Below are 22,171 nucleotides of genomic sequence, written 5' to 3' on the forward strand. Positions count from 1 at the left end.
TGCTTGGAATTCCTGCCACTGGCCCGGTTCAGATGTCGGCGCGCTGTGCTTGCCTGATCCAGCGGCGTAGTTAGTGCGATGTGCCGGCTGGGATCAGGTGAGCACTGGGCAGCCAATCAGGGGAGGGGAAACTTCATTCATGAGTTTGATAGTAAGAACTGTCAAACTCATGAAAACTACGGGCGCCCAAAACACTACTTAAACTTTAAATAAATTTTTTTAAAACATCCCACTAATTAAATGAACTATAAATAACTTTAAAAAACTATTTTAAACAATTAATCAAATTTTTGAAAAAAATAATTTTTTTAAGAAATCGGGTCTAATAATAAACTTACCTTACTGTAAAGTCCTTAAAAACAATAAAGTTGTGGAAAAAATGTTATAATTTTAAATAATAGACCACTTACCTTAAAGAATCAAGTCCTTACGCCTCCTTTTTACATTTCTAAAAAGTTCAGGCCCTTACACACGGGCAAACCTGTCAAAAAGAAGGAAGTTCAACGCGTGCGCGCAGAGTCCTGCGCGCACGCGTTGGACCTCTGAACCCCTTAGAGGAAATGCCGGTTTCCCACGCATGCTGAAATCCGGCACTTCCAACGGGCCCACGCGTGAGTACCCCGTCCGTACTCGCGCGTTGGGACCGGAATTACTGGCCCAATAGCTGCTTTCCTCCGTTTTTTCTATCAGTTCATGATCACAAACATGACAATCAGTAGTGCATTAGGAGTTTGTTAGCTTGATTTGCTATTTGTGTACAAGTGTTTGCTTGGAATTATTGCTTTCACTCCTGTTCAATGCTCTTGAATTATTTTCTTTATTATATCTCTTGACCCTATTCCCACTAAACTGCTGACCACCCAACTTCCTTTTCTGGTTCCCATGTTAGCTGATCTTGTTAACAGTTCTCTGAACGTGTTGTCGCCTCCCAAATCCGTGCCCATCTTTCCCAGAACTCCATGTTTGAACCCCTCCAATCAGGTTTCCTCGCCTGCCACAGTACAGAAATGGCTCTTATCAAAGTCACATCCTATATTACTGTGACAAAGGTAAACTGTCCTTCCTCGTCCTTCTCGCCCTGTCTGCAGCCTTTGAGATGGTTGACCACTCCATTCTCCTCCAATGCCTCTCTACCGGCGCTAGTGTGTCTGTGATCCATTGCTGACTGACATCACCTGAGCTTCGCCAGCACTCTGAGGTAGCGCCTCACTCCTCGGCGTTAGCGCCTTGAGAGGTGTGTAGCGCCTGATTTAGTGCTCCAATCACCTCTGGGGGCGATAGAAGCCAAGTTTGCAGTCGGAGGCGATAATTAGCGCCAGGCGCTAAACTTTGCGCCCGGCCGATAATTGCGCCCTAAGCGGGGCGATACCGAATTTCTCCCCCATTGTGTTTAATCAGAGTTTAAGACGGAATATAACATGCTACTTATACAGCAAAAACATATGACCATGACCAGCAGCTGGTACTGGTGCTGATCGGATAGACGGCTGGCGTGCGTGAACAGTTCTCTGGCTTCCGGCCTCTCACTCTCCAGAGCCTTTGAGTTGGTGAGCATGGGATCACTCTCAAAAGAGCGTTCGATCAACCCAACTACTGTTTGGCTCTCCCCTCCACCATCTGTATGGGCAAACCCTCAGAGTGTTATTTTATTCTCTTTTTAGGGGTGGGCCTGAGGCTAAATACACAAGACCATTTACCCTATAGAGGTTCTCCTAAAACCTCATTACCCAATGGGGCATCAAGTTCTTTGTCTCGATTCTTGGATGAAATTCCTCCCCTACAGGAGGGGTCTTCACAATCATTACACATGCTTTATTGTTTATACGTTTTGAAGGCCTACCCATCGGAATTTCTCATATCTCCCTTGTCCCTATCCCCCCTGGCGCAGCAAGTACAAGGCCTGACCTCGTACCCTCTCCATCAAGGGGCCCACGTCAGTGTTGTCATGCTCATCCTGCCGTTATCCAAACTATCTCCCTTTAACCTAACAGACTGTCCATCCTGAGATGGATACCTTAACTCCTCTAAATTCCTTTTATTCTATGTCTTTCAACTAATTAACTTTTATTTATCTTCATAAGCAGTTCTATTAAGCTAACTCTGATTCCTACCTTAGTATTATAACATGGTTATTAGTAATGATAGAAGAAATATAGGCATTGGGCCTAAAACATCCTTCCGAGCACATAAACAGCAGAGAGCTAGCCTGGAAATAAGGTCATATCTGACCGCCACAGTGCAAAATGTTATAACATCCGCAGGGAACCAAAACATAAGCAGATTCTAAGCATCTATCTAATTAATCTAAGACTAGTCTGAAGAGACATTTTGTCCCTAGTTCTAATACAATCATGTAAATACAGCATTATTTGCGTCACAATTTTGTTCGCATAACCATATACGTTTTGGACACCCATGATTTCTAACATGCATTTGTTACCTCTAGATTTAAATATTCCAACGCACTCCTGGTTGGCCTCCTATGTTCTAAGTTACGTAAACTTGAGGTCATCCAAAACTCGGCTGCTGATGCCTCAGAGGGTTATGAATGCTGAGTCGTTGAGTATATTCAAGGCTGAGATAGATAGATTTTTGGACTCTAGGGGAATCAAGGGATATGGAGATCAGGCGGGAAAGTGGAGTTGAGGTCGATTATCAGCCATGATCTTGAATGGCAGAGCAGGCTCAAGGGGCCATATGGCCTACTCCTGCTCTTATTTCTTATGATGTTTTCTTATGTTTTCTAACTCGCACCAAGTCCCGTTCACCCATCACCCCCGTGCTCGCTGACTTACATTGGCTCCCAGTTAAGCAACACCTCAATTTTAAAATTTTCATCCTTGCTTTCAAATCCCTCCATGGCCTTTCCCCTCCCTATTCTGTAACCTCCTCCAGCTCCACAATCCCCCGAGATATCTGCGCTCCTCTAATTCTGCCCTCTTGAGCGTCCCTGATTTTAATCACTCAACCACTGGTGGCCGTGCCTTCAGCTGCTTGGGCCCGAAGCTCTGGAATTCCCTCCCTAAACCACTCTGCCTCTGAACCTCTCTTTCCTGCTTTAAGACGCTCCTTAATACCTACCTCTTTGATCAAGCTTTTGGTCATCTGCCCTAATTTCTCCTTATGTAGCTCGCCCTGAAATTTTGTTTTATAACACTCCTGTGAAGTGCCTTGGGACATTTTACTATGTTAAAGGCAATATATAAATATAAGTTGTTGTTGTAAGAAACTTCTGTAATTTTCCTGCTAAAGATTTCAAGTGAATAGACTCCTAATTTGTAGGATCAGTAGCTTAAGTCATTTTTCCTCTAATGGGTTACGAAACTTTATTGACAGTGCTTCTTAATATTATAATTTTCTTGAGCATTGAATTAATTCCACCTAGTCCTGTTTCCTTTATAGTTTTTTTTTAAAGAGTGCCAATCTTGGTGAGATAGGAAGGGGGGAGGGGTTGTGCTGGAAGAGGTTATAGAAATAGGAAGGGGCAAGGCCACGGAAGAATCAAAACACAAGGATGAAAATGTTATAGCTGGGGCTTTGGAAACAATTATAGATCAGAAAGGACAGTGGAGATGGGTGAGCAGGGCTTTAGTGCAGGATAGGATGCGAGAAGTTTTGGACGAGCGGCGGTTGGAGGATGAAAGGCTGGGCAGTGGAGCATTGCAATAGTTGAGTCTTGAGGTGACTAAGGCATGGATCACGTAGGGACAGAGGTGATCGATACTATGATGGTGGAAATATGTAGTCTTTCTGATGGTGAGGATATAGAAACATAGAAGATAGGAGCAGGAGTAGGCCATTCGGCCCTTCGAGCCTGCTCCGCCATTCAATGAGATCATGGCTGATCATCCAAATTCAGTACCCTGTCCCTGCCTTCTCCCCATATCCCTTGATCCCTTTAGCCTCAAGAAATATATCCAACTCTTTCTTGAATATATTTAATGAACTGGCCTCCACCGCCCTCTGTGGTAGAGAATTCCACAGGTTCACCACTCTCTGGGTGAAGAAATTCCTCCTCATTTCAGTCCTAAATGGCTTACCCCTTATCCTTAGACTATGACCCCTGGTTCTGGACTCCCCGGCCATCAGAAACATCCTTCCTGCATCTAGTCTGTCCAGGCCTGACAGAATTTTATAGGTTTCGATGAGAGCCCTCTCAATCTTCTAAACTCCAGTGAGTATAAGCCCAATCAACACAATCTCTCCTCATACGTCATTCCTGCCATCCCAGGTATCAGCCTGGTGAATCTTCGCTGCACTCCCTCCATGGCAAGAACGTCCTTCCTCAGGTAAGGCGACCAAAACTGCACACAATACTCAAGGTGCGTCCTCACCAAGGCCCTGTACAACTGTAGCAAGACATCCTTGTTCCTGTACTCGAACCCTCTTGCTACGAAGGCCAACATACCATTTGCCGCCTTAACCGCCTGCTGCACCTGCATGCTTACCTTCAGCGACTGGTGCACAATAACACCCAGGTCTCTTTGCACTTCCCCTTCTCCCAATCTATTGCCATTCAAATAATCTGCCTTCCTGTTTTTGCCACCAAAGTGGATAACCTCACATTTATCTACATTATAGTGCATTTGCCATGTTTCTGCCCAATCACCCAACCTGTCCAAATCGTACTGGAGTTTCACGACATCCTCCTCACAGCTTACCCTCCCACCCAGCTTTGTGTCGTCTGCAAATTTGGAGTTATTACATCCAATTCCCTCGTCCAGATCATTAATATATATTGGCAGCACGGTGGCATAGTGGTTAGCACTGTTGCCTCACAGCGCCAGGGACCCGGGTTTGAATCCGGCCTCGGGTGACTGTCTGTGTGGAGTTTGCACATTCTCCCCGTGTTTGCGTGGGTTTCCTCCGGGTGCTCCGGTTTCCTCCCACAGTCCAAAGATGTGCGGGTTAGGTTGATTGGCTATGATAAATTGACCCTTAGTGTTAGGGGGATTAAATACGTGGGGTTACGGGGATAGGGTGGGATATGTGTTGGTGTAGGGGTTACGGGGATCGGGTGGGATATGTGTCGGTGCAGGCTCGATGGGCCGAAATGGCCTCTATCTGCATTGTGGGGTTTTTGTGATTGATTTTTCTGTGATTGTGAACAGCTGGGGTCCTAGGACCGATCCTTGCGGTACCCCACTAGTCACTGCCTGCCACTCGGAAAACGACTCGTTTATTCCAACTCTTTGCTTTCTGTCCGCCAACCAGTTCTCTATCCAAGTCAATACCTTGCCCCCAATCCCATGTGCCTTAATTTTGCACGCTAATCTCTTATGTGGGACCTTATCGAAAGCCTTCTGAAAGTCCAAATACACCACATCCACTGGTTCTCCCTTATCTATTTTACCAGTTACATCCTCAAAAAATTCCAGTAGATTAGTCAAGCATGATTTACCGTTTGTAAATCCATGTTGACTTTGTCCGATCCTGTCACTGCTTTCCAAGTGCTCTGCTATTACATCTTTTATGATAGACTAGCATTTTCCCCACTACCGATGTCAGGCTTGCCGGTCTATAATTCTCCGCTTTTTCTCTTACCACCTTTTTTGAATAGTGGGGTAACATTAGCTACCCTCCAATCCATGGGTACTGTTCCAGAGTCTATCGAGTTCTGGAAGATGACCAGCAATGCATCTACTATCTCTAGGGCCACTTCCTTAAGTACCCTGGGATGTAGACCATCAGGCCCTGGGGATTTATCGGCCTTCAGTCCCATCAATTTTCCTAACACCATTTCCTGACAAATACTGATTTCTTTTAGTTCCTCCATTTCATCAGACCCTATGTTCCCCGGCATCTCTGGGAGGTTGGGGGTTGGAAGTTCAGCTCGGGATCGTAGAGAATGCCGAGATTGCTTCAGCCTGAGACGGTGGCTAGTGAGGGTACAGATTTTTTTGGTGGGGGCCGAAGATGTTGACAATATTTAGCTGGAGGAAGATTGAAAGATAGTTACACTTGAACAGTGCCGTTGGGCACATCTAAATTCATCCATCCAGAAAGTTCCTTACGTTCCCTCATCGTAGGATCCAGTTGTTTCCGAAATGATTCCAGGGTTTTTGCCTCCACTACTCTATCTGGAAGTCCATTCTATCTGTTGATCACTGTGTGAAGAAGAATTTCCTGATATCTGTCCTAAATTTGCCTTTTACTGCTTTGAACCAATGTCCCCTTGTATTACTCTCCTAATTTATGGTGTGGAGATGCCGGAGTTGGACTGGGGTGGACAAATGTAAGAAGTCACACAACACCAGGTTATAGTCCAACAGCTTTGTTTGAAATCACAAGCTTTCGGAGCGCTGCTCCTTCGTCAGGTGAAGTGGAGAAATGCATAAAGACACAGCTTATATAGTCAGAGAATAATGTCAGATGTTTACAGGTAATCTTTCCAACTGCCATTTATCACACCTCGGCAGAGAGATAATCACAGCAATCAAAGATGTAATGTTTTCCTGACTGACCTGTTTGGACACCATTCACACCTTTGATTGCTGTGATTATCTCTCTGCCGAGGTGTGATAAATGGCAGTTGGAAAGATTACCTGTAAACATCTGACATTATTCTCTGACTATATAAGCTGTGTCTTTATGCATTTCTCCACTTCACCTGACGAAGGAGCAGCGCTCCGAAAGCTTGTGATTTCAAATAAAGCTGTTGGACTATAACCTGGTGTTGTGTGACTTCTTACATTTCTCCTAATTTAATAAGTAATATTCTTGATTTACCTTTTCCATACTATTAACTATCTTCTATACCCCTATAAGATTACCTCACAGGTGCCTCCTTCCAGGTTGAAAAGTTCAAGATTCTCCAGTCTTTCCTCATAACTTAGATATTTGATACTAGGAATTAATGTTGTGGCTCTTCTCTGCTCCATTGTTTTAATGTCTCACTTGTGCCTTGCGAACCAGAACTGGACAGCGTACTCAATGTGTGGTCTGATGATTTACTGTATAGTTTGATTATGACATTCCCTGACTTGCATTGGTTTCACTATGCAGTTCAACATTCTATTGGCTTTGTTGATTGTTGCTCTACATTGGTTGGACATGTTTAGTCTTGTGTCTAGTAGGACTCCTAGGTTTCTTTCAATTTCACCATTAGCTACTTAATCACCATTAATGCAGTACATGTTGCTTATTTTTCTTAGCTACGTGCAGTACTTTGCACTTGATTGCATTAAATTTTATCTGGCATTCTTTAGCCCACATGTATTTCGTTCAACACATTCTGAAATTTATGAGCTGCTGCTTGATTCAATAATTTCTTTTTATTCATTCACGGGATGTGGGCGTCGCTGGCAAGGCCAGAATTTATTGCCCATCCCTAACTGCCCTAAAGAAGGTGGTGGTGAGCTGCCTTCTTGAACCTCTGCAGTCCATGTGGTGAAAGCACTCCCACAGTGCTGTTAGAGAGGGAATTCCGGGATTTTGACCCAGCGACGATGATGGAACAGCGACATATTTCCAAGTCAGTATAGTGTGTGACATGGAGGGGAACTTGCAGGTGGTGGTGTTTCCATGTGCCAGCTGCCCTTGTCCTTCTAGGTGGTAGAGGTCGCAGGTTTGGGAGGTGTTGTCGAACAAGCCTTGATGAGTTGCTGCAGTGCATCTTGTGGATGGTACAAACTGCAGGCACAGTGCACCAGTGGTGGAGGGAGTGAATGTTTAAGGTGGTGGAGTATTACATCACACTCCTGACTTGTGCCTTGTGGATGGTGAAAAGGCTTTGGGGAATCAGGAGGTCAGTCACTCACTGCAAAATATCCAACTTCTGATCTGCTCTTGTAGCCACAGTATTTTTGTGGCTGGTCAAGTTAGGTTTCTGTTCAGTGGTGACCCCCCAGGATGTTGATGGTGGGAGATTTGGCAATGGTAATCCCATTGAATGTCAAGGGGAGGTGGCTAGACTCTCTCTTGTTGAGGATGGTCATTGCCTGGCACTTGTGTGGCGTGAATGTTACTTGCCACTTATCAGCCCAGTCCTGAATGTTGCCCAGGTCTTGCGGCATGTGGGCATGGACTGCTTCATTATCTGAGGAGTTACGAATGGAACTGAACATTGTGCAATCATCAGCGAACATCCCTACTTCTGAACTTATGATGGAGGGAAGGTCATTGATGAAGTAGCTGAAGATGGTTGAGCCATGGACACTGCCCTAAGGAGCTCTTGCAGCAATGTCCTGGGGCTGAGATGATTGGCCTCCAACAACCATAACCATCTTCCTTTGTGCTAGGTATGACTCCAGCCAGTGGAGAGTTTGCCCCCTGATTCCCATTGACTTCAGTTTTATTAGGGCTCCTTGATCCCACACTCAGTCAATTGCTACGTTGATGTCAAGGGTAGTCACTCTCACCTCACCTCTGGAATTCAGCTCTTTTGTCTATGTTTGGACCAAGGCCGTAATGAGGTTGGGAGCCAAGTGGGCTTGGTGGAATCCAAACTGGGCATCAGTGAGCAGGTTATTCTGTCGACGACACCTTCCATCACTTTGCTGATGATTGAAAGCAGACTGATGGGGCGGTAATTGGCCAGATTGCATTTGTCCTGCTTTTTGTGGACAGGACATACCTGAGCAGTTTTCCACATTGTCGGGTAGGTGCCAGTGCTGTAACTGTACTGAAACATCTTGGCTGGAGGCGTGGCTAGTTCTGGAGCATAAGTCTTCAGCACGACAGCCGTGATATTGTTAGGACTCATAGCCTTTGCTGTATCCAATGCGGTCAGCTGTTTCTTGATATCTCCTGGAATGAATCGAATTGGCTGAGGACTGGCTTCTGTGATGGTCGGGTCCTCGGGAGTAGGCCAAGCTGGACCATTCACTTGGCACTTCTGGCTGAAGATGGTTGCAAACGCTTCAGCCTTGTCTTTTGAACTTGTCTGCTGTGCTCCGCCATCATTGAGGATGGGGATGTTCATGAAGCCTCCTCCCCCCATTAGTGTTTTAATTGTCCACCACCATTCATGACTGGATGTGGCAGGACTGCAGAGCTTTGATTTGATCCGTTGATTGTGGGATCGCTTAGCCCTGTCTATAGCATGCTGCTTCTGCTTTTTAGCATGCATGTAGTCCTGTGTTGTAGTTTTACCAGGTTTGCACCTCATTTTTAGGTACGCCTGGTGCTGATCCTGGCATGTTCTTCTACACTCCTCATTGATCCAGGGTTGATCCCCTGGCTTGATGATAATGGTAGAGTGAGGGATATACCGGCCATGAGGTTACAGATTGTGGTGGAATACAATTCTGCTGCTGCTGATGGCCCACAGCGCTTCATGGATGCCTAGTTTTGAGCTGCTAGATCTGTTCAGAATCTATCCCATTTAGCACGGTGGTCGTGCCACACAACACAATGGAGGGAGTCCTCCGTGTGAAGATGGAACCACATCTCTGTAATGTATGTACCTTTAAGGGGGAGAACTACTTTTTACAGCTCCTGTATCCTGTAGTACCGGCAGTGACCACACCTGTATATAAACCCTGAGTAGTGATCTGTACAGTCAGTTGCAGTTTGAACCCTCATTCAGTAAACACCTGTTGATCGTTCCCTGCAGTCTGTTGTCTGATTATTGAAGGACACAACATTAAGATACATAGAAACATAGAAGATAGGAGCAGGAGTAGGCCATTCGGCCCTTCGAGCCTGCTCTGCCATTCAACGAGATCATGGCTGATCATCCAGACCCTAGCACCCGGTCCCTACACCGACAGCCATCCCACCCAAGCCCTATCCCCGTAACCCCACATATTTAATCCCCCCTAACACTAAGGGCCAATTTTTATCATGGCCAATCAACCTAACCCGCACATCTTTGGACTGTGGGAGGAAACCGGAGCACCCGGAGGAAACCCACGCATATAACAATCTCCACAAGGACTGTGCAGTGGTGGTCACTACTACCAGTACTGTCATGGACAGATGTATCTGCGACAGGTAGATTGGTGAGGACGAGGTCAAGTAGGTTTTTTCCTTGTGTTCGTTCTCTCGCCATCTGCCGCAGGTCCAGTCCCGCAGCTATATTCTTCAGGACTCGGCCAGTTCGGTTAGCAGTGGTGCTACCAAGCCACTCTTGGTGATGGACATTGAAGTCCCCCACCCAGAGTATGTTCTGTACCCTTGCTACTCTCAGTGCTTCTTCCAAGTGGTGTTCAACATGGAGGAGTACTGATTCATAAGAATTGGGAGCAAGGCTAGGCCATACAGCCCCTCAGGCCTGCTCCGCCATTCAATAAGAGCATGGCTGATTTTCGACCTCAACTCCACTTTTCCACCCAATCCCAATATCCCTTGATTCCCTATAGAAACATAGAAAAATAGGAGCAGGAGTAGGCCATTCGGCCCTTTGAGACTGCTCCACTATTCAATATGATCATGGCTGATCCTTTATCTCAATACCATATTCCTGCTCTCTCCCCATACCCCTTGATGCCTTTTGTGTCCAGAAATCTATCTATCTCCTTCTTAAATACATTCAGTGACTTGGCCTCAACAGCTGTCTGTGGTAGAGAATTCCACAGGTTCGCCACCCTCTGAGTGAAGACATTTCTCCATCTCAGTCCTAAATGTCCTACCCCATAACCTGAGACTGTGACTCCTCGTTTTAGACGCCCCAGCCAGGGGAAACATCCTCCCTGCATTCAGTCTGTCTTGCCCTGTCAGAATTTTATACGTTTCAATGCGATCCCCTCTCATTCATCTAAACTCTAGTGAATACAGGCCTAGTCGACCCAATCTCTCCTCATACGACAGTCCTGCCATCCCAGGAAACAGTCTGGTGAACCTTCGCTGCACTCCCTCTATGGCAAGTATATCCTTTCTTAGGTAAGGAGACCAAAACTGCACACACTACTCCAGGTGTGGTCTCACCAAGGCCCTGTATAACTGTAGTAAGACATCCTTGCTCCTGTACTCAAATCCTCTTGCAATGAAGGCCAACATACCTTTTGCCTTCCTAACTGCTTGCTGCACCTGCATGTTTGCTTTCAGTGACTGGTGTACAAGGACACCCAGGTCCCTCTGTACATCAACATTTCCCAATCTATCACCATTTAAATAATACTCTGCCTTTCTGTTATTCCTACCGACGTGGATAACTTCACATTTATCCACGTTTTACTGCATCTGCCATATATTTGCCCACTCACTCAACTTGTCTAAATTGCCTTGAAGCCCCTTTGCATCCTCCTCACAACTCACAATCCCACCTAATTTTGTGTCGTCAAGAAACTTGGAAATATTACATTTGGTTCCCTCATCCAAATCATTGATATATATATTGTGAATAGCTGGGGCCCAAGCACTGATCCTTGCGTTACCCAATTGGCCACTGCCTGCCACCCCGAAAAAGACCCATTTATTCCTACTCTTTGTTTCCTGTCTGTTAACCAATTTTCAGTTCATGCCAGTATATTACCCCCAATCCAATGTGCTTTCATTTTGCACACTAACCTCTTATGTGGGACTTTAGCATAGGCCTTCTGAAAATCCAAATACACTACACTCACTGGTTCTCCCTTATCTATTCTACCAGTTAAATCCTCAAAAAACTCCAGTAGGTTTGTCAAACATGATTTCCCTTTCATAAATCCATGTTGACTTTGTCTAATCCCGTTGATATTTTCTAAGTGCCCTGTTATCACATCCTTTGTAATAGACTCCAGCATTTTACCTATTACTGATGTTCGGCTAACCGGTCTGTAGTTCCCTGTTTTCTCTCTCCCTCATTTTTTAAATAGTGGGGTTACATTTGCCACCCTCCAATCTGCAGGAACTGTTCCATAATCTGTAGAATTTTGGAAGATGACATTAATGCATCCACTATTTCCATGGCTACCTCTTTTAGTACTCTGGGATGCAGATTATCAGGCCCTGGGGATTTATCGGCTTTCAGTCCCATTAATTTCTCCAGCACTATTTCTTTACTAATACTAATCTCCCTCAATTTCTCCTCCTCACTAGACCCTTGGTTCCCTAGCATTTCTGGGAAGTTATTTGTGTCCTCTTCCATGAAGACAGAACCAAAGTATTTAATTGCTCTGCTGTTTCCATCTGTCTATCTATCTCAGTCTTGAATATACTCAATGACTGAGCATCCACAGCTCTGTAGAATTGTAGTAAGACTTCCTTACTCTTGTACTCCAACCCCCTTGCAATAAAGGCCAGCATGCCATTTGCCTTCCTAATTGCTTGCTGTACCTGCAGGCTAACTCTCTGTGTTTCCTGTACAAGGACACCTAAATCTCTTTCAAAACCAATATTTAATAGTTTCTCACCATTTGACCTCAAGGAGCTCCAGTAAAACTGAAGTCAATGGGAATTGGGGGGAAAACGCTCCACTGGCTGGAGTGATACCTAGCACAAAGGAAGATGGTTGTGGTGATTGAAGGTCAATCATCACAGCCTCAGGACATCACTGCAGGAGTTTCTAAGGGCAGTGTCCTGGGCCCAACCATCTTCAGCTGCTTCATCAATGACCTTCCCTCCAACATAAGGTCAGAAATGGGGATGCCCGCTGATGACTGCACAGTGTTCAGTGCCATTCACAACTCCTCAGATAATGAAGCAGTCCATGCCCGCATGCAACAAGACCTGGACGACGTTCAGGCTTGGGCTGATAAGTGGTAGGTAACATACGCGCCACAGAAGTGCCAGGCAATGACTATCTCCAACAAGCGAGAGTCTAACCACCTCAAAATCCTGGAACTCCCTACCTAACAGCACTGTGGGAGTACTTTCACCACACGGACTGCAGCGGCTCACCACCACCTTCTCAAGGACAACTAGGGATTGGCAATAAATGCTGGCCTTGCCAGCGACGCCCAGATCCCATAACCGAATTTTTAAAAAATTAACAAATATTCTGTTTTTGTATTCTTCCTACCAAAGTGAATAACCTCACATTTCCCCACGTTATACTCAATTTGCCACCTTATTGCTCACTCACTTAACCTGTCCATATCCCATTGCAGGCTTTGTATCCTTCTCATAGCTTACTTTCCTACCTAGCTTTGTATCGTAAGCAAACTTGGATACATTGCACTCGGTCCCTTCATCTAAGCCATTAATATAGACTGTAAATAGCTGAAGCACTGATACTCGCGGCACCCCACTAGTTACAGCCTGTCTACTGGAAGTGACCCGTTTATCCCTATTCTCTTTTCTGTCCGTTAACCAATCCTCTATCGATGCTCATATATTACCTTCAACCCCATGAGCCCTGATCTTGCATAGAAACCTTTTTATGTGGCACCTTATTGAATGCCTTTTGGAAATCCAAATATACTACATCCACTGGTTCCCCCTTTTCTACACTGTTAGTTACATCCTCAAAAAAACTGTGATAAATTTGTTAAATGCAATTTCCCTTTCATAAAACCATGTTGACCCTACCTAATCTTATTATTTTCTAAGTGCCCTATTACCACTTCCTTAATAATAGATCCCGGCATTTTCCTGATGGCGGATTAGCCCCATGGTTCCCCACTATTTTTAATATTTTTATGTCTTCTACTGTGAAGACAGATACAAAATATTTGTTTAAAGTCTGTGCCATTTCCTTATTCCCCATGATAATTTCTCCTTTCTCAGCCTCTAAGGAACCAATGCTTACTTTTGCTATGCTGTTGCTTTTAACATACTTGTAGAAGCCCTAAAAATCTGTTTTTACATTTCTTGCTAGTTTACTCTCATTCTATTTTATCCCTTTTTATTAATTTTTTGGTCATCCTTTGCTGGTTTCTATAGCTCTCCCTATCCTCAGGCTTGCTACTATTTTTTGCAACATTATAAGCCTCTTTTTATCTAATCCATAACTTCTTTATTTAACCATGAATGGATCACCTTTCCCGTGTAGTTTTTATTTCTCGATGGAATATATATTCATTGATAATTTTTGAATTTTTTTTAAATGTTTGCCACGGCTTATCTACTATCATATCTTTTAATCTAATTTCCCAATCTAACTTAGACAGCTTGCCCCTCATACTTATAATAATTGGCTTTGTTTAAGTTTAAGGCTCTCATTTTGTACTTAGAATTTCACATTGAGTTTGAGAGTGAAATACTTAACATGTTATGATCACTCTTCCCCATTGGATCCTTTACTGAGTTATTGTTAATTAACCCTGTCTCATTACACAATACAAGATCTAAAATAGCCTGTTCCGTGGTCGATTCCATGACATTCATCAGTTGGGGGAGCCCGGTAGGTTGTCAGCAGCAGGAGGCTTCCTTGCCCACGTTTGACCTGACACCATGAGACTTCATGGGGTCCGGAGTCAATGTTGAGGACTCCCAGGGCCACTCTTTCTGGACTGTATACCACTATGCTGCCACCTCTGGTGAGTCTGTCCTGCCGCTGGGGCAGGACGTACCCAGGGATGGTGATGGAGGAGTGTGGGACATTGGCTGAAAGGTATGATTCAGTGAGTATGACTGTGTCAGGCTGTTGCTTAATGTGGTAAACCACGTTCACTATCGTTAGCACTGTTCACCACTGTTCGTTATAACTGTATCACTGACCACTATTGTATCACGGTACGAGGTCGCCTCTTGCCACACTGCTATACCTGGGATGACCACTGCCGACTCCGCCTTGGCTCCACCCACCAGGCCAGGTATAAAGGTGAGCGACTGGCTGGTATTCCTCCTGCTTGGATCGGATCACCCACGAGAGTGGGCTGTTATTTAGTCAATAAAATTGATATACCTATCAATTCCTCCAATAAAAGGCGAAGAGTTACGAAGGTGACTAAAGGTTTTATCTGGTCTGCTTCGAATCATACCTGAGAGAATCCAGCGTCCCTCAGGCATCCAAACTAAGTGTCCTGCAGGCACAACTGAGCCCGAGAGTATACACTCTCATCGAGGACATGACTACCTACGAGACCGCCATCAACCTGCTGAAACAGAAGTACCGGACCCCGGTAAACTACATGTACGCTAGGCACCTCCTAAGATCACGGCCGCAACAGCCAGGAGAATCAGTAGCCGAATTCTCACAGGCGCTATATGCACTCGCCAGGAACTGTGACTTTAAATCGGTGTCGGCAGCCGAAAATACTGAAGATAATATCCGCGACGCATTCCTGAAAGGCCTACGGTCCGAGTACTCACGGCAAAGACTGCTGGAAGCTAAAGACCTCAGCATGGAAAAAGCTGAAGCCCTCGCTATCTCCCTGGAAGTGGCCCACCAAGATCAGGAAGCATTCACCAGGTACTGCTCGCGACCCTGGGACTCGGGCCCGACCCCTACCACAGCACCCTTCCCAGCGCCGCCCCCGGGACCTACCTCTGCGTCGGCGTCCCGGACCCGACCGGCCCCGCCACCCCCGGCACCGGCCCCGACATCGGGCATCCGCGATCGGGCCGCCGGCTGTTTTTTTTGTGGCCAGGAGAAGCACCCGAGGTCGCGCTGCCCAGCCAAGAACTCCATATGTAGAACCTGCCTGAAGAAAGGCCACTTCTCCAAGGCCTGCAGGAGCGGATCCTCAGAGGCCAGCAGTGCCGCATGCGAACTATGGGGGCGGCCATCTTCGTTTAGGGCAACTGAGGCCAGCATCCCCACACATGAGTCATGGGGGCGGCCATCTTTGTTTAGGGCAACTGAGGCCAGCATCCCCACACATGAGTCATGGGGGCGGCCATCTTTGATTAAGGCAACCGACCCCAATAGTGCCTCATGGGGCCCTACCTCGTGGGAGACGCCATTTTACTCACCACGCCCGACCGCCTCGCCCGCAGATGACAACGACTCGCTCAGCTACACACTAGCTTCCGTCACCCTGGACCAAGCCCGCCCGCACCATCTGTCCAAGTCAATGATGGACATCAAAGTGAACGGCCACGCCACGACCTGCCTGTTCGACAGCGGAAGCACGGAGAGCTTCATCCACCCAGACACGGTGAGCCACTACTCCCTCTCTGTCCTACCAACGCGCAGCCGAATCTCGATGGCATCGAGGTCCCACGCCACGGACATCAGCGGCTACTGTGTCGTGACCCTGTCGGTTAAGGGCACGGAGTATAAAAACTTTAAACTCCTCGTCCTCCCCCATCTCTGCGCTGCCGTCCTACTAGGGCTGGACTTCCAATCCCACCTCCAAAGCGTAACCCTAGCATACGGTGGACCCCTCCCCCCACTCACAGTCAACAACCAGCAAACGTTAAACCGCCCACCGCGTAACACCTGCAGCCTCTCCACCCTCAAGGTCCCGCCACCCTCTCTGTTTGCTAACCTTACCCCTGACTGCAAACCCGTCGCTACCAAAAGCAGGCGGTATAGCGCCGGGGACAGAGCCTTCATTAGCTCTGAGGTGCGGCGCCTCCTGAAAGAGGGCATTATCGAGGGGAGCAGCAGCCCCTGGCGTGCCCAGGTCGTAGTCGTAAAGACCGGCGATAAAAACCGCCTGGTCATCGACTACAGCCAGACCATAAACAGATATACCCAGCTGGACGCATACCCCCTCCCCCGCATATCTGACATGGTCAATCAGATTGCACAGTATAAAGTATTCTCGACCATCGACCTGAAGTCGGCCTACCACCAACTCCCTATCCACCCTGAGGACCGCCAGTATACCGCCTTCGAGGCGAATGGGCGCCTATACCACTTCCTTAGGGTCCCCTTCGGTGTCACTAATGGGGTCTCGGTCTTCCAAAGGGAGATGGACCAGATGGTTGACCAGAACGAACTGCAGGCTACATTCCCCTACCTAGATAACGTCACTATCTGCGGCCGCGACCAGCAGGAACATGACGCGAATCTGGAGAAATTCCTCCGTACGGCCCAACGGCTGAACCTCACCTACAATAAGGAGAAATGCGTGTTTAACACCACGCGCCTTGCCATCCTCGGCTGCGTAGTGGAGAACGGAATCATCGGCCCCGACCCAGAAAGAATGCGCCCCCTCATGGAGCTACCCCTCCCCCACTGCCCTAAAGCACTTAGGAGAACCCTGGGGCTTTTCGCCTACTATGCCCAATGGGTACCCAATTACGCGGACAAAGCCAGACCCCTCCTGAAAGCCACTTCCTTCCCCCTCACGGAGGAGGCGTGCGCGGCCTTCTCCCTCATTAAGGGAGACATAGCCAAGGCCACGATGCACGCAGTGGACGAGTCCATCCCCTTTCAGGTGGAGAGCGACGCCTCCGACTTCGCCTTAGCCGCCACCCTAAACCAGGAGGGGAGGCCAGTGGCCTTCTTCTCAAGGACCCTACAGGGCCCCGAGATCCGACATTCGTCGGTCGAGAAAGAGGCCCAGGCGATCGTGGAGGCAGTACGGCGCTGGAGGCACTACCTGGCAGGCAAACGATTTACCCTCCTCACCGACCAGCGTTCGGTGGCTTTCATGTTTAATAACAAGCTGAAGGGCAAAATCAAGAATGACAAGATTTTGAGATGGAGAATCGAGCTCTCCACCTACGATTATGAGATCTTGTACCGGCCAGGCAAGCTGAACGAATCCCCTGATGCCCTTTCACGAATGACATGCGCCAGCGCGCATATCGATAGGCTTCAGACCCTCCACGACCAGCTCTGCCACCCCGGAGTCACCAGACTCTACCATTTCATTAAGGCCCGCAACCTGACCTACTCCATCGAGGAGGTCAGGACCATGACCAGGAACTGCCAGACCTGTGCGGAGTGCAAACCGCACTTCTATAGGCCGGACCGAGCAAGCCTGATCAAGGCCACCCGCCCCTTCGAGCGCCTGAGCATCGACTTTAAGGGGCCCCTCCCGTCCTCTGACCGTAATGTGTACTTCCTCAACATCGTTGATGAGTACTCCCGTTTCCCCTTTGCCTTCCCCTGCCCCGACATGACCAGTAGCACGGTCATTAAGTGCCTGAATGCCCTCTTCGCCTTGTTCGGGTTCCCGAACTATATACACAGCGACCGGGGCTCCTCCTTCATGAGCGAGGAACTCCGGCAATTCCTCCTAGAGAGAGGTATTGCAGCAAGCAGGACCACCAGCTACAACCCCAGAGGTAACGGTCAGGTGGAAAGAGAGAACGCGACGGTATGGAAGGCCGTCCTCTTAGCCTTAAAGTCTAAGGGCCTCCCAACCTCCCGCTGGCAAGAAGTCCTCCCGACAGCGCTGCACTCCATCCGGTCATTACTTTGCACGGCCACTAACACCACCCCCCATGAACGAATGTTCGTTTTCCCCAGGAAGTCGACTACGGGAACCACTCTACCAACCTGGCTGACCGCCCCGGGGCCGGTCTGGCTGCGGAAACACGTGAGGACCCATAAAACGGACCCCCTGGTCGAGAGGGTGAACCTCCTGCACGCCAACCCCCAGTACGCCTACGTGGCGTACCCAGACGGGCGGGAGGACACTGTCTCCCTACGAGACCTCGCACCCTCAGCCGATCCGGAAACACCGCCACCACCCCCCCCAACCTCAGTCCAGGTAGACGGCATGCCGGAACCCCACGAGCCCTCGCCGACCACGCAAACACCAGCATCAACACCGGATAAGGCACCAGCACCGGATAAGGCAACACCACCGCTGCGGCGATCGGAGAGGCTTACGAAGCCTCCGGACAGACTGACCTACCAGAATTGGTAGTACACTTCACCCCGCCGGACTTAATTCTAAACAAGGGGTGAATGTGGTAAACCACGTTCACTATCGTTAGCACTGTTCACCACTGTTCGTTATAACTGTATCACTGACCACTATTGTATCACGGTACGAGGTCGCCTCTTGCCACACTGCTATACCTGGGATGACCACTGCCGACTCCGCCTTGGCTCCACCCACCAGGCCAGGTATAAAGGTGAGCGACTGGCTGGTATTCCTCCTGCTTGGATCGGATCACCCACGAGAGTGGGCTGTTATTTAGTCAATAAAAACCTTTAGTCACCTTCGTAACTCTTCGCCTTTTATTGGAGGAATTGATAGGTATATCACTTGAGTAGTCTGTGGGACAGCTCTCCCAATTTTGGCACAAGTCTCCAGATGTTGGTGAGGAGGACTTTGCAGGATTGACTGGGCTGGGTATGCCTTTGCTGTGCCTGATTCTGGTGCCGAGGTCAATGCTGGGTGGCCCGTTCGGTTATATTCTTATTGCTTTTCCTAGTGGTTTGATGCAACTGAGTGGAAACTGAGGCCATTTCAGAGGGCAGTTAAAAGTCAACACATTTCTGTGGGTCTGGAGTCACATATAGGCCAGACCAGGTAAGGGCGGCAGATATCCTTCGCTAAAGGACATTAGTGAACCAGATGGGTTTTTACCACAATCTGGTAGTTTCATGATCATCATTACTGATACTAGCTTTTTATTCCAATATTGCTTCAATAACAGCATGTATTTTAATTAGTGTAATTCTGATGCATTTTAGGTCCTCAACAAGATGCCAAGGCTGCTCGAGATTTCATTTTGGAGACCTATCAAAATCAGAATCCAGACAAAGAAAAGGTCATCTACTCTCACTTCACATGTGCCACAGATACAGAGAATATACGGTTTGTCTTTGCTGCCGTCAAGGACACTATCCTACAATTAAACCTGAAGGAATTTAACCTGGTATAGAGGACGTACTGGTAGCAACAACCCACTTCACATCACTTAATACTTTTTGTAAAGCCTATATTTTTACTTGCCAATTTAAAGTTGTACTTTGTACCTGTAAACTACATTTATAAAGTTACACCCAAGTTACCAGTTCTACAGAGGACGCGGTGATGATATGTCACTTCTTGTTACTCATCTGTATTCTGTTCAGAATTTTTCATTGACATAGTTTTGGTTCTTCTATTTGCAAAAAAAAAAGATTTGTGCTGGCAGTATTCAACACATTTCTGAAAAAGGAGTCAAATAGAGATGTTATAGCTTTATTAATTATCATGGTTTAAAAAAAATCCCGGGATATGGGTTGTGTTGAAATAGGCCTAAATATATTTTTCCAAAGGTGATTGTTTTACAATTTTTGTAATAGTAAAAATGCACCCCGCTCTAGTTTTACATATCCTACTGTGTCAAAAATATATTGTGGCATTCCTGGAGTCCAGAGGTTTACTGAATGCTACCGATTAGCTAATATAAAGGGTACAAAAAAACTTTATTTTATGGTTCCCATTATAATTACTGGCTAGGTTACATTTAGCATATCAAGGTATTTTAATTATGAATAACCTATTTAAAACAAACTCTGTAAATGATTGGTGTACAAAACAAATATTTTGACTTTGAGTTTTTATTCTAATTTTATCTAATTGATCCGTGTTTGGAATCATAGTGTAGATTAGACCACAGATGCCTTCAGTGTTTGAAATGCTAACATCATAAATTATTGCTGCCATTAAAGGCAGCGTACAATGAACATGTTAAGGATTTTGAATGTAAAATGCTAAATTTAATAATTTAGACAAAAGGAAGGTGATTTAAACTGGTTTTATTAGCACAAAATGGTTAGAATGGTTCTTGCTGGAATAGTGTAAAATGTTTTTATTCAAGTCATTAAAAGATATGATTTTCTTTTATATGATGAATAATGAGAAATGATAAGGTTAGAATGTAGAAGATTTCAAATCCCTGTTTTGTAAGGATGGTGAATGTACCTTCACATACCAAATAGTTGCAATAGATACAGTATATGTAACTGCTTGACAGGATTTTATTTGTTTTACCACCAACATATAGGAATTATTACACATAGGTACATCATGTTAAAATACTTACAAGTTGCTGTAAATATGTATCCTATATATATTGCATCTTTTCTAGCTTTGAAAATTGTTTATCGTGGCAAAATAGGAATATTTGTTGAAATAATGTACTATCGGTAATTTTAGAAGAATGTACAGGTGTTTTCACATTTTAGGAGAGCTAGATAGATAAAAATCATACTTTTTTTGAAGTTCTGAGATACAATGATTTGTAATGCACAATCCTGTCATTTAATCTCATTTTGATTTTTAAAATTTCCTTCACTGCTGTATTATATAATGAAGAGGTATGTTGGAGATTATTGTAATTTTTCAGGTTCAACACTGTTCTATACCTTTTTTTATTGGATTTTTACATTTTATGCAATATGTGGTGGTATTTGAATATTGCCAAGATGCTGTGCCTTTGAATTTGAACATCAGATGTGCGAATAGGCTTGCTTTGCTATGTCATTCCATCTGAATATGTCAGGAGTGATGCATCGGAGTGAAGTCAGTCTGCAGTGTTTGTTTCTTTTGATATTAATGCTTTTTATTATGCTACTTCATTGAATGAATTAGATGCCAAGTTGCATTAAAGCTGCAGAATCCTTTGTGGGGCCAACATAGTCTAGATTTCACGTTCAAAACAATGAAGTTTGTGTTTTTTTTTTCTTTGAATAGAATTCCTAATTTTACAAGAAATCCAAATGAAACCAAATCCAAGACACAGAGGCCTGAATATTGACAGGGGTGTGTTACGTTTGGGGGGTGGGGGGGGCGGGGATAGGGTGGAGGACGGAATTTCAAACAGGAAACCCAGAGGTCCGGGCTTCCCCGCACAGTGTGTGTGTCTTTTGACCTTGACATGTTTCCTGGGCAGAAGTCAGCCTGATTGTCAGGATTGGTTTCCAGTTGGGCGGAAAGGTAGGTCTGAGCCCGGGGCCTTTGTTTGGGGGAGGGGACGGGAGCTTGGGGGGGCCGGGGGGCCGCGGTGCTGTGAAGGCACTTACCTTCTCCCCGTAGCTATCTGCCTCACTTCAGCTGCTGGGTTTTCCGAGGCCTGGGAAATCCGGCTGTGCACTGTAAAACCTGCAGGTTAAATCAGGCTGCCAGCCTCATTAAAATATTTCATTTGCCAACCCGCCTCCTGGGAGCAGGTTGGGTGCTCGCCCTTTGTACTGCCTCCGTAAAAACCCAGAAGTGATTGAGTTGGAGTCGGGGTTCAGGTTTTTTAAATGTTCACTCCCCACTGTCTCCCAATCACCTATTTGTATGCTAAAACTCCCCCCAGAGTAATGGCAGTGTCAACAGTGCAAATGACTTTTATATTCCAAGTTCAATATGCTACTGTCAGTTCGAGCAAAGTTAAACTGAACTAAGGCCAACTCCTGAATCCCTAATGTCATCAAAATTTATTTCAGTTAAATAAGTTATTTATCACACTTGTAATTTTTATTGCAAAGAACTAAGAGATTTTGTCTAGGGAGGGGGGAGGAGTGCTGTTACCA

At 46.2% G+C, this 22,171-nt stretch overlaps 1 protein-coding gene across 1 annotated transcript in view; it reads left to right on the forward strand.

Annotated features, from left to right (window-relative positions):
- Nucleotides 1-21,581, forward strand: part of LOC147124365 (guanine nucleotide-binding protein subunit alpha-14) — a 207,265-nt gene extending 185,684 nt beyond the window's left edge. The window contains exon 7 of the mRNA XM_085985872.1: nucleotides 19,355-21,581. Within this exon, the coding sequence (XP_085841998.1) occupies nucleotides 19,355-19,545 (191 nt within the window). The 3' untranslated portion in view covers nucleotides 19,546-21,581. The remainder of the gene's footprint in view (nucleotides 1-19,354) is intronic.
- Nucleotides 21,582-22,171: the final 590 nt, after the last annotated feature.

Source organism: Somniosus microcephalus, chromosome 1 (genome assembly GCF_052327205.1).
Source record: "Somniosus microcephalus isolate GS21.2 chromosome 1, FLI_Smic_1.0, whole genome shotgun sequence".
Taxonomy (NCBI): Eukaryota; Metazoa; Chordata; class Chondrichthyes; order Squaliformes; family Somniosidae; genus Somniosus; species Somniosus microcephalus.